This window comes from Coloeus monedula (genome assembly GCF_965178545.1).
Source record: "Coloeus monedula genome assembly, chromosome: Z".
Taxonomy (NCBI): Eukaryota; Metazoa; Chordata; class Aves; order Passeriformes; family Corvidae; genus Coloeus; species Coloeus monedula.
In genome coordinates this window covers 76642401-76654454 of record NC_138822.1, presented here as the reverse complement: position 1 = coordinate 76654454, position 12054 = coordinate 76642401, and the positions used below count along the sequence as shown (strand labels likewise).

The 12054-nt window shown below is 59.8% G+C and overlaps 2 protein-coding genes across 2 annotated transcripts; one reads left to right on the top strand and one right to left on the bottom strand.

The window, feature by feature from the left end:
- Nucleotides 1–3934: 3934 nt before the first annotated feature.
- Nucleotides 3935–7391, bottom strand: SIGMAR1 (sigma non-opioid intracellular receptor 1). Its single transcript, XM_082301547.1, has 4 exons — nt 7226–7391; nt 6274–6474; nt 5660–5752; nt 3935–5368 (listed from the first exon to the last, which is right to left on the bottom strand). The coding sequence occupies exons 1-4, from the start codon at nt 7374–7376 to the stop codon at nt 5142–5144; spliced, it is 672 nt and encodes a 223-aa protein (XP_082157673.1). The 5' UTR covers nt 7377–7391; the 3' UTR covers nt 3935–5141.
- A 145-nt stretch (nt 7392–7536) lies between these two features.
- GALT (galactose-1-phosphate uridylyltransferase) lies at nt 7537–11770 on the top strand (the record flags this gene model as incomplete). The annotated part of the gene is made up of 12 exons (XM_082302265.1): nt 7537–7591; nt 7867–8036; nt 8113–8188; nt 8320–8368; nt 8582–8711; nt 8976–9032; nt 9328–9450; nt 10291–10423; nt 10845–10928; nt 11011–11165; nt 11256–11349; nt 11724–11770. 11 exons carry the CDS (start codon nt 7537–7539, stop codon nt 11316–11318), a joined length of 1095 nt encoding a protein of 364 aa, XP_082158391.1. The 3' UTR covers nt 11319–11349; nt 11724–11770.
- Nucleotides 11771–12054: the final 284 nt, after the last annotated feature.

Below are 12054 nucleotides of genomic sequence, written 5' to 3'. Positions count from 1 at the left end.
CTGGCCCCTGGCTGAAGGGGTCAGACTGCAATGTGGTGGATGCCCAAAGAGGCTTCCTGGTGTAGGTAGAACACAGCCGTATCTCTGTCACTGGAGTGTCTCAATGCTCCTGGCTTGCCCTGTGTCCCTGCTCGCAGTGGAGTAAACTGTGGCACCGGGATATCATGAAGTGTGTCTCCAGATGTCAGACAAGGATGTAAGCTGAGGTGAGAGCACAGCACCTCACTGTGCTGGGTGCTGCCCGCTGGCAACATCCCTAGACTGTTTCCTTCCTCTCCCTCCACCTGCCTGACAGTTTTTCCTGACCCCTTTTTCTATGGAGGAAACTTTGGCAGGAGGCAAAGGAGGTGCATGCTCTTCCTTGGGCTTTTTTTGGTGGGGGCAGCTGCAGGGTTTGCAGCTGGGGAGCAGCATTACCCCACAACACTGGGACACAAGGGACTATGGCTTTAGTCCCGTCCCACAGCCAGAGCAGTTTGTCACTGAGACTTCATACTGCTGCACTGGGTTTTGGTGGCATGGGATTACAGGAGGCTGGGTGCCAAGGGCTGGTAGCTCTGTCCCCTCCATGGCCACCAGTGTGCTGCAGGGGTCAGGGGCAGCCAGCATGAGCCAAGTCCTCCCTTTTCCTCCAAGCATCTTGAGGAAAAACAGCCACTGGCTGTGGCTGTAACAGGAGCTGACTTGGCTCTCAGGCTCCATGGACCAGCTCTGTCCACTTCACCACTTCCCTCTGCAGGGAAAAACTGCTGCTTCTGGGCTCACCACCTTCCCCATGAGCATCTCTTGAGAAACTACCCCATGTCCTGCCATGGCATTGGTCACTGTCGGGGCTCCTTAAGCTCCTGGCACCTCAGCAGCATTTGACATAGTGCACCATGCCCACCAGGGAGGCTCTCCTGGAAAAATCAGACCCTTCCCTGGGAGAGCAGGGCAGCTCCCGACCCCGCAGGGCCCCCAGGCGCTGTTTATCTTTGCGCAGGAGATAAATTAGCTGTCGGCCGTCCTATTTCAGGGCTGGACAGCTGTAGCTTGCACTGGCCCATCCTATCCCTCTGCAGCAGTGGTAGGGACCTCCCGGAGCTTGCCAGCCCCTCTCAATGTTAGTTTGCCAGTATGGCATTCCTGTTGAATTTCCAGTGGGAAGATGAGACCTGGTCCTGTTTCAGAGGGATCCACAGGGCCAGATGACCCTCAGGACTCATTGCACAGGAATCCATGCCACATGGCTCCAGCCTCCCTTGGAGGAGCCTTGCACCCTAGGGTGCTGCACTCTCTGCTCTGGGTTGTGACTCATTCCCTGCAACCTGAAAGCTGGGCTGGGTGGAATGAGACAGCCCTGGTGACTTCTCCACGGCCCAACTGGAACCCAAGTGTTTGGGGAAGCTCCGGTTCTGCAAGGCAGAGGGGTTGGGGTGCTTGGGTCAGTTTAGCACCCAGAGTTGGGGGATGTGGCTAGGCCAGCTAGTGGCAACACCAAGGTCGCCAGGGGGTGCAGCGTGTCCCGTCGCCTTGGGCCTGGCCAGCAAGGGACCTGTCCTGCTCAGTTCCTCTCTAGAACCTCCACAGTGATAACAGCAGTTCTGGGGTTCTGCACAAGTGTCATGAAGTATGTCTGTGCTCAGGCTCTCCTTGGGGCAAGCAAGCAGGACTGTGTCCCCTTCGCCCCCCTGCTCAGCGTTTTGCACCGCTGGGGTCTGGGGATGCTCCCAGCTGGAGAGAAATTCCCCAAATGGCTATCGATGGCTGTGGCTGAGGCAGCACAGACAGATAGTGGAGGTATAGATGGGCACAGCAGACAGCGGAGCAGAGTGAGAGATACTTGGAGCAGAGAGATACTGCAGGAAGAATCGAGAGATAGATCCTGCGGGCTGATCAATACCCACTGCATGTGGAGGGACAGCAAGATAAAGCAAGTTGCAGGGGGAAGGTGCTAGGAGGGCAGCGATGTGCATTTGTCCTGGTGACAGCTCGGGAAGATGCCACTCATGGTCACTTCAGCTGCGATTGGGGTAGAGCCAGACGTGGGGTGCAGATGCCCATGGCTGACTCTCCTTGCCCACCTCCAGCCACTCCATAAAGGTTTGGTGTCCTTTGATGTGCTCTGGGGTCCCTTCTGGCCTCTGGACACCAAAGGGTGCGTATTTCCTGTGTGTCCTGGTCACATCCTCTGGTTCTCCAAGGATGTCCCTGCTGCCTGTGGTCATTTTGAAGGATGCTGTGTGCCTGGGCAGCCAAGGGGGAAAGGGCTGGCACAGGGGCTGTGCTGCAGCTGGGTGATTGCAGATGAGCTTCCAACCCATGCCTCAGTTTCTCTGTGAGAATGGCAATGATGGCAAATGATGGCAAGCTGCAGGCAGCTGGATCAGGCCAGCATGGACTCAGGCATGGATAAGGAGGCGGGGGAAGAAGGGGCAGAGGCACCAATAGCCTGAACTTGCTGTGTCCAGAACTCATCTCTTCTCTGCTGGTCATTGGAGACACTTACCTTATTAAGAGGCTGCAAACACCAAAGGGATGTTTTTGTGAATGCCTGGCTCCATGCTGGGATGAGGAGAAACCCTCCTGCTGCAGCAGAGCAGCCAGGGTTCCTGGGTGCAAGCCCAGCTCCACCCTGCTGGCATCTGCCTGAGCCACCCTGTGTTGTGTAGTTTCTCTGCTTGGCACATCCCAGCTGAGCTGGGAATGTTGAAGAAGGCATCCCCAGAGCAGCCTTTTGCATGGACAGGGCTGCTGGCCCTGCGGTCAGGCTGGGGGGGAATCCCCCGCCCGTGATGGAGTTATTGACACGGGCGCTACAGAAAACACTGCTGAGATTGTTCACACTAATGTTATTTAGCAGCAATATTTCCGTAATAAAAGAAATCAATGGGCAAGAGAAAAGACCTGTCCAGAGCTTTGATTTTCTTATTTTAATGGCATACTTATTTACTCCCACCAGCGTGCCCATTGGATTTTCATTACGCGGCCTTCGCTGTAAGTGGAGCGGTATTGATACGAGCTGCTGAGTTAGCGCCTTGCTGCGCGGGCCAGCTCGGCTGGGATTGCTCATGTTCCCTGCTAAAGCCCAGGGAACGAGCCTGGTGTGGGGCCAGGGTGGCCTGGCAGCCCACAGGAACACACACGTGCACACACAGAGCCTGCCCATGCGTGCGCACACACACACACACACACACAGAGCCCGCCTGTCCATGAGCACACGGGGTGCACGTCTGCTGCCACGAGCATTGTGGCTGTGCACATGCACAGGTGTGACACGCTTGTGCCACCTGCACGGGCACACACACGTGCAGGAACAAACCTCTTCTGACTACGCCCAGCACACATGTCCTACCCACTCACACGCCTGCAGTTGCTCTGATTGTATGGACAGGCTTGTTCTACCTATTTACAAACGTGTGCCAGCCCCACCTGTTGTGCCCACACCCACCTGAAAACTATTCTACCTATATACACACATGACCTGTGAACACACACACACACACACACAGAGATGTGTCTGACAGCATGTGTGCACACCTGTGAGTGTGTATCTGTGCAAACCTCTCAAAACCACCACCTGCTATGTGTGGGTCCAACCACCCTCGCAGGACCACAGACTCAGCACTGGCACTATGCCTCAGAAGGATGAAGCCCCCTGAGCACGGGATTGCCGATGGAAGTGGGGACCTGGCACCAGCCCAGGCTTTCGGTCACCAGTGACCGCAGTGGCGAGAGGAGTAACAGCACCATCTTCTGCCAATCCCCGGGAGCTGAGACAGGGCTGATCCTGCCCAGCGCTGTACCCATGGCTCCCAGGACCCTGAGTGGGATATGTCAGCTTCTCCAGGGACAGCCAGCTGTCAGTAGGACTCCTGTCCCAGAGCTGGCTTTCACCATAGCAGGGTTCAGCACACTCCAGAGACTCTTCCAGAGACTGGAGTACATGGGATGAACAACTTTATTACTGACATCTCTTTTCAGGTAGCAAATTAAGAACTAGCCCGTGTGCAGGGCTGCCGGTCAGCAGAACAGGGACAGTCCAGGGAGCAGGAGGATCAACATGCTACAGGCCTGGGTGGCCAGGGACACACTCGTGTGTTTGGCAGCAGTGTGAGGTGAAAGCCCTCCACCAAGCAGTGAGCTCACACGGGTCTGACCACAGGGGTGCAAGCAGGGTCCACAGCTGGGTTTGGCTGGGGGATCACTCTCCTGGCAGCCGGGATCCCATGCCGGGAGCCAAGCAGAGTGGCTGTCCCCAGGGGGTCTCACAGCTGGGGAAAGTGTTTTGAGGGGCGAGATCCCATCCTGAGCTAGTACAGACTTTTGGGCACTCGAGGACACTAGGTATGTGCATAGCCAAGAGGCCACGCAGAACGGGGTCTCCATTAAGGCGACAGACGGTGGGTTTCCCCCTTGGGGGGCACTGCCAGGAGGCGACTGTGGGGAAGTGACCCTCTTCCAGCCCCAGGCATCCCCCAGGGCAGATGACACACAGGGGAGTAGGGGGCCCTCCAGCACAGAAGCCAGGCATCCCCCCACTGCCAGGGGGTCTCAGCGCTGATCCTGCCCCGTGCCAGGGTGATGCTGTGTGCTGCCAACCCACATCCGCAGGGATGGAGCCACGGGAGATGCTGCCAGCTGGACACAGCGCTTTGCGCTGCCCGCAGTCCCGGCAGGCTGCCAGAGACATGGGGGACTTAGCGGCCGACCTTTGCAGTGAGTGCTCTGGTCTGGTCCACCCTGTGCACCCTGCCTTGAGGGCAGCATCATCCCCCCTGATGTCTCAGGAGCTGACGAAATCTTTTGGGGCCTGGGACAGCCAGTTCCAGCTTCTCTCCTGCTGCATGCTGAGGGCACACAGGGGTGTTTGTACACTGCAAGGCCACTCCAGCCCCGAGGGATGGAAAAGCAGGTCGTGACTCCAATAGAAAGGAGGGACAGACAGGTAGTAAAGAGAACTGGCAGTCTGTGTTGCTGTGACTGCCGAGGTCCCTCTGTCCTGGCACCCTGTTGGCCTGTGGGGAAAGGACAGAACAATTTGGGGAAGGCACAGGGGATCTCCTGCTGCCTCTGCTAGAACCTGGGCTTGGGGAGGAAGAGAAAAAGGCTGGAAGGAAAGGAGCCAACTGGGCTTGGCAGGGCGCCCTGGTGAGATGGGCTCAGCACCCAAAGGTGCTGAAGAAGGCATTGGCTTCCAGGAGCAGGCCCTTGGCGTAGACACGCAGGGTGTAGAAGAGGGTGACGAAGTCCTGAGTGCTGAAGAGAGTGTCAGCCAGGGCGAAGGCAAGTGTGGAGGGGATGAAGCCCCGGCCGTACTCCACCATCCAGGTGCCTGCGCTCCACTGCACTGACGTGGCCTCTCCCGCCTGGTGCACGATGGTGTCCCCTGCCAAAACACACAACCAGCACGGCTCCCAGTGGCTGCCCCACATCACACCCAAATGGGAAACATGGGATTGGGACCTGCAGGGTTGAGCCTTCCAACCCCACCCCAGCCTTGCTCACTTTTCTCTTACTGCCACCCACTGAGATGCTGGGATGTGCCACTGGAGACCCAAACTGCCCTATCCTGAGCTCTTGGCTTCTGTCAGCTCAAAGGAAGGGCTTCTACAACAGCAACTGACTGTGCCCCAAAGGCATGGGTGCAACCTGCAGGGCACCATACTGCTGCACTTACCTGGATAGTAGATCTCACTTCTGGTGGTCCCCTCCTTCCATTGCCGGAATGTCCCAGAGATGACGGTGTCAGAAATATCTGCCCAGTAGCGACCTGTGGGAGGACAGACAACACTAGCTCAGCATCCCCCTGCCAGGGACAGCACAGGAGCCCAGGTCTGAATTGTGGAGCAGGCCTCTGGGGGTCAGGACGGCAGCCCCAGTGCCTCAATACACCAAGAAGCGCTGATGGCTCTGCACCCCCACTGTCTGTATGAACAGCCATATACCACCAGCCAGGGCTGGTTGGTGTCCTTAAGCCCCATTATTTCCAACTTCTTTGGCATTTGCTCCCTCCTGAAGCACTGGGAGATGAGATGTCTGCCATCGCCTGCCAGCTGGATGCGGAGAGTCCTGGCCATGTGGCGTATCACAAACAGGGACCTGCAGATGATGCAGGACACCATGGGGGCTGGTCCCCACGCAGAGAGTGTTTGCCAGCATCATTCAGCCCATACAAGTAGTGAGGCAGCGGGCTCCCTGTGCTGGGCACACAATGGCCAGCTGCACCTGAAAGAGCGGAGTAGGAAGAGCTCGGAGAACTCCCCTGCCCACCAGCCCTGTCCCCCTGCTTACCAGAGTGTCCCCCAGTGTCGACAGCTGTCCCGAAGAGCAGCACGTACTCGGTGAGCGAGGCATGGAGCAGGCACATGGAGCCCATCCACCCGCCCGCATTCACAAACACCCACTGCAGATCCTCGTCTGGCAGGATGTGGCCCGGGTGCTTCTTTCGCAGCTCCACAATGATCTTGGAGAAAGCCAGCTCATGGTCCAGCCCTGCAGCACCCAGGGTGACTGTTAAGTCCCCGGCACAGAAAAAGCTCTTCCGACCACCTCCTCCCCGAATCCCCTGTACAGCCACAGCGTCCCAGCACACCCTCAGCGAGGTCTGCCTAGGGAAGACATCTCCTCTCTCCAGCCCTCAGCTCCTGTTGACCATCGCCTCCCTGGATGGTGACAGAGGACAAGCAGCACCGAATGCTCCAGTCCTCTGGCCCATTCCAGGTGCTGGGCAATATGGGAGACCCAAGCAAGGTGACAGTGCCCCTGTCCCGGTGAGACGAAGCACCGACCAAACCCCCTGTGCCCTGTGGGGACAGCCCTCTTCTGAAGCCCCACGCCTGACCCACCCGGAGCTTCAGCCCCAAACAGATTGAGTGATGCCGCTGTCCTGGTCCCCATCCCTCCTTTGCTCCAGTCCTATCTTCCACCCCGCTACCCCCGCGTTCCCTGTTGCTGTTCCCCGGTACCGATCCCCTCCCTGTCCCGGTCTTGTTGCGCAGACCCAGCTCCCCGCCCCTCCCTGACTCCAGCCCCATTCCCGCCATGATCCCGGCCCCCCTGTACCGGACTCTCCTCGGACCTTCGTCCCCGCTACGCCTCCCCCCTCCAGCCCAGGCCGGAGCTCCCCGCCACGTCCCCGGCTCCTTTCTCCATCCCCAACCCCATGCCCATGCCCATCCCCACCGCCATCCCTCCTCGGCCCCGCTCCCCGCCGCCCCTCCGCGTCCCCCCGGGCGGCGCGTACCCGCGTGGTGCCGGGCGAGCTGTGCGATCTCGGCGGGGGTGAACTCGTACCGCTTGGCCGCCAGCCACCCCCGCAGCCCCTGCAGCACCAGCGCCAGCGCGCCCAGCGCCAGCCCGGCCCGCAGCGCCCACCGCCCCCACGCCGCGCCCATCCCGCGCTCCGCCGCCCCCGGCACCGGGAGCGGGACCCGGGCCGGGACCGCCCCCGCCGCGGCCACGCCACGCACGGCCCGGGCGGCTGCGCCGGCGCGGCGGGGCGGGGCGGGAGGCTGGAAGGGGCCGGTCCCGCCGGGTTTCCGGGAGTGCGGCGGCATGGAGCCATCGCCGGCGGGGGCGGAGGAGAGGGGTGGCCGCTTCCGTGCCAGCGGTACGGATGGGGCTGCTTTCCCCCCATCCCTCCCTCTAGACTCCCGGCGGAGCCCAGCACGACCCCGGGAAGCGGGAGCTGCGGGGATCCTCCCCGTCCAGAGCGGCAGGGCTCCCGGGCTGGGGACAGGGAGGAAGGGGTGAAGCTGAAGGAGGGCATAAAGCGGAGTGTGGACCGTCTTGCTTGCCGCTTGAGGGGGCGCGGTGGCTGGGGAGCGTGCGCCTCCTTTGCCGGGGGGTCTGCGCCTGACGCCCCGCTGCTCTCGCTCCCCGCAGAGCACCAGCACGCTCGATACAACCCGCTGCGGGACGACTGGGTGCTGGTGTCGGCCCACCGGGTGAAGCGGCCTTGGCAGGGTCAGCTGGAGAAGCCGCCCCCCGAGGATGTGCCCCGCTGGGACCCCGACAACCCCCTCTGTCCCGGAGCCACCCGGGCCAACGGCGAGGTACCACCAGGGACACAGGGGCCCGGGCTCTCCCTGCCACCCCCTCCTACACTCATCCCGTCTCTCACCCCGGCAGGTGAACCCCCAGTATGAGGGTACTTTCGTCTTCCCAAATGACTTCCCTGCACTTCAGCCTGATGCTCCAGAGCCTGGTAACTTTGGGGAGCAGAGCAAGCTGCTGGGGACCCCCAGACTTGGATCCTGGGGCTGCTGCAGGGTGGCCTGGAGAGGCTTGGGTGCTGGCCCAGCACCTTCTCCCTGCCCACTCTCTGTCCTTCCCCAGATGACAGTGATCACCCCTTGTTTCAAGCTGCCCCAGCCCGGGGTGTGTGGTAAGTACTTCCATGGCTCCAGCGGGTTTGGGACACAATTTGTTGAAAACCTGTGAAATGGTGCTGGACTGGGACTGGTCCCCTCATGTAGTACCTATTCTGTACACACCTGCTCAGGTGGGGTCATTCTGGGGGTCTTGTCCCACTGCACTCAGCAAGGCCTTGAGGGTCTCGAGACACCCGTAGTCACAGCTATGCGTGTTTCCTCCACAGCAAGGTGATGTGCTTCCACCCCTGGTCGGACCTGACGCTGCCCCTCATGTCCCTGCCAGAGATCCGGGCTGTCGTCGATGCGTGGGCAGAGCTGGCGACCGAGCTGGGTGCTTCCTACCCCTGGGTGCAGGTGTGGGGCTGGTGGGGGCTGCTCTTTCGTGGGTGAAGATGGGAGGCCAGCGCTGGGTACTCTGGCAGCACCTGGCATTAGGACCATCTTAGTTGTGTGTGGGTCTCCTGTCCCTACTTTGTGCCCTGCTGAGCGTTTCCATGTGGCTGTGAGGCTCTGTTCTCCTGTGAGTTGCTTCCCTGCTGTGCTGGGGACACCAAGATGGCCTGTAGTGGGGGCCCTGTGGTTTGGACCTGCTGGCTGCACCTCTTCCTTCTCTCACAGATCTTCGAGAACAAGGGAGCGATGATGGGCTGCTCCAACCCGCACCCCCACTGCCAGGTGAGGCTGTCCCACCTGTGACCTGGCTAAACTACAAGTCCCTGTAGTGACCCTACAATAAACCCCGAGGGCAGATGTGAACGGCAACCCCCCTGCCCTGGTCCAGAAGCTTTTTGCAATGAGTAATACCCCTGTGTGTGTCCTGTCCCCTCCCCTTCTGGGGACTGTCCCTTGTGGCTGCCACATGCAAGACTCTCCACCTGGTGGCAGCAGGGACCGGCAGATGGGCAGCGTGACTAGGGGTGCCCCTGCAAGTGAGGGGTACCTTAGTCCTGTGTCCCAATGTCCCTCCCAGGTGTGGGCCAGCAGCTTCCTCCCGAACGAGGCGCGCCTGGAGGACCGGACCCAGCGCCAGCACCTGAGCCAGCACGGCGTGCCCATGCTGCTGGAGTATGCTGAGCAGGAGGCTCGCCGAAAGGTGAAGGCGTGGATGTCATCCATATCCCCTCCCTGGGAGCTGGTTGTGTGTCAGGGTGGGCTCCCCAGCCCCCAGGAGCTGGGCCCTGGGAGTGCCCAGCAGTGCCCTGGGGCATTGGGACTGTTTATGTCCCCATCAAGTGCTTCGTGTAAGAGCCCCCTGCAGTGCTACAGGCTGGGGACAGAGTGGCTGGACAGCGGCCAGGCAGAAAGGGGCTTGGGGGTGCTGGTCCACGGCCGACTGGACATGAACCAGCAGTGTGCCCAGGGGGACAAGAAGGCCAATGGCATCCTGGCCTGTATCAGGAATAGTGAAATAGTGTAGCCAGCAGGACCAAGGAAGTAATTAAATACTGTGTCCAGTATTGGGCCCCCAATTTAGGAAGGATGTTGAGGTGCTCGAATGCATCTGGAGAAGGGCAGCAAGGCTGGTGAAGGATTTGGGACTCAAGCCCTATGAAGAGCAGCTGAGGGAGCTGAGGGTGTTTAACCTGGAAAAAAGGAGGCTCAGGGGAGACCATGTCACTCTCCACAACTCCCTGAAAGGAGGTTGTAGTCAGATGGGGGTTGGTCTCTCCTAGGCAACCAGGGACAGGACAAGAGGACACAGTCATAAGCTGCACCAGGGGAAGTTTAGGCTGGACATTAGGAAAAAAATCTTCACTGAAAGAGTGATTGGGCATTGGAGTGGACTGCCCAGGAGGTGGTGGAGTCAAAAAGGCTGGATGTGGCACTCAGTGCCATGGTTTAGTTGATAAGGTGATGTTAGGTCATAGATCGGACTTGATGATCTCAAAGGTCTTTTCCAGCCTAGTTGATTCCATGATTCTGTGCCCTGCAGGAACGGCTGGTGGTGGAGAATGCAGACTGGCTGGTTGTGGTGCCATACTGGGCTACCTGGCCGTACCAGACCCTGCTGCTGCCCCGCCGCCACGTCTGCCGCCTGCAGGACCTCAGTGACAGCGAAAGGGACAGTAAGTGGCTCTGAGCCTTGTTGTACCCCATCCCATGTCCTTTGGGCTTGACCTTTGTTAGGGGGCAGCTGTGCTGGTGGTGGAAGGCTTATGTCCTTGGGGTGGGGGCTGCTAGGCTTAGCCGAGGAGGGGAACGGCATCCCTTTTTGTTAGGATGAGAGCTAGTTGTTTGGGCACAAGCAGCACTGCTGGTGTCGTTTTGGGGGTGATGAAGCACAGGCTGTTCCCTGCTTTTGTGGGGGGCTTCTCCTGCTGCATTGCTTGGGCTCCCTGCATGAGTGGGGAGGGGCAGGAATTACCAAGTGCATCCCTCCTGCCTGTCACTGGTGTCCACCCAGGGAGAGGTGCTGCGGGTGACCCCACTGCACACCTGGCAAGCTGCTGGCCAGCTCGGGGTGTGAATCACTTCACTTTTCTGCAGACCTGGCCTCCATCATGCAGAGGCTGCTCATCAAGTACGACAACCTCTTCGAAGTCTCCTTCCCCTACTCCATGGGCTGGCATGGTGAGTGGTGTGGCTCCACAATCCTCTCCTCCACATCCCTGTCCCCTCCCTGCAGCTCACACGGTGCCTCTATGCCTGGAAGGAGCCCCCACAGGCCCCTACCTGGAGGAGGACTGCAGGCACTGGCAGCTCCATGCCCACTACTACCCGCCACTGCTGCGCTCTGCCACCGTCCGCAAGTTCATGGTGGGATACGAGATGCTGGCACAGGCGCAGAGGGACCTCACCCCGGAGCAGGTGAGTGCAGCCCAGGGGGATTGGGGGAACCAGGGGGTTGTGTGCCAGGGTGTGACAGCCCATGGCTGTCCCTTGTGCTGTGCCCTGCAGGCAGCTGAGCGCCTGAGGAGCCTCCCCGAGGTGCACTACAAGAAGAGGGCTGAGGAGGTGTGATGGGAAGCAGCAGAGCATCCAGCCCTTGGATGTGAGTGTGAGGGGGGGATCTTACTGCTCTCCACCACTACCTGAAAGGCGGTCATAGCCAGGTGGGGGTTGGTCTTTTCTCCCAGATAACTAATGATAGGACAAAAGGGAACAGCCTCAGGTTGCGCTAGGTTTGTATCGTTTGGTGTGCTCAGTAAGGCCAGGAGTCAGCTGGGAGTGGTGAGAGGTCTGAGACCCAGCTGAGGTCTGGGAATTCACGTCAGTTGCGAACCCTCTGAGCTCCCACATTCTCCTGAACCTTGTCACGGCTTGGCTGGTTTTTGGGACTGGTTTTGCTGGTTTGGGGACTCAGGGCCTAATCCCATGGCATCCGCATGTAGGTGATGTTTTTCCTTGTCTCTTTCACCATCCCAGGCTCTGTCTTCTGCCCCCATGGCACGCTCCTATCACCACAAAAGGGCTTGCCCTCATTACCAGTCCAGTCTCACTGGTGGGACTGAAGTTCTTCTGCCCTGTGGAGGGGCACAACCCCCCTGGACAATAAAACCTGGAAGCAAAGTGCCTCTACCTGTGCTCTCGTGGCTCTCAGCCCTAGCTGGGAGGTTTGGGGTCTCTGGTGAAGACCCCCAGCTGCTGGTGGGAGGTAACACTGGGGGCTCATGGGATGATGTGCTGTTAGCGCAATGCCTCTTGCTCCTGTCCCCGTCCCTGCGCTGCCTCCTCTTCCTCCCTGGGGGGAGCTCTG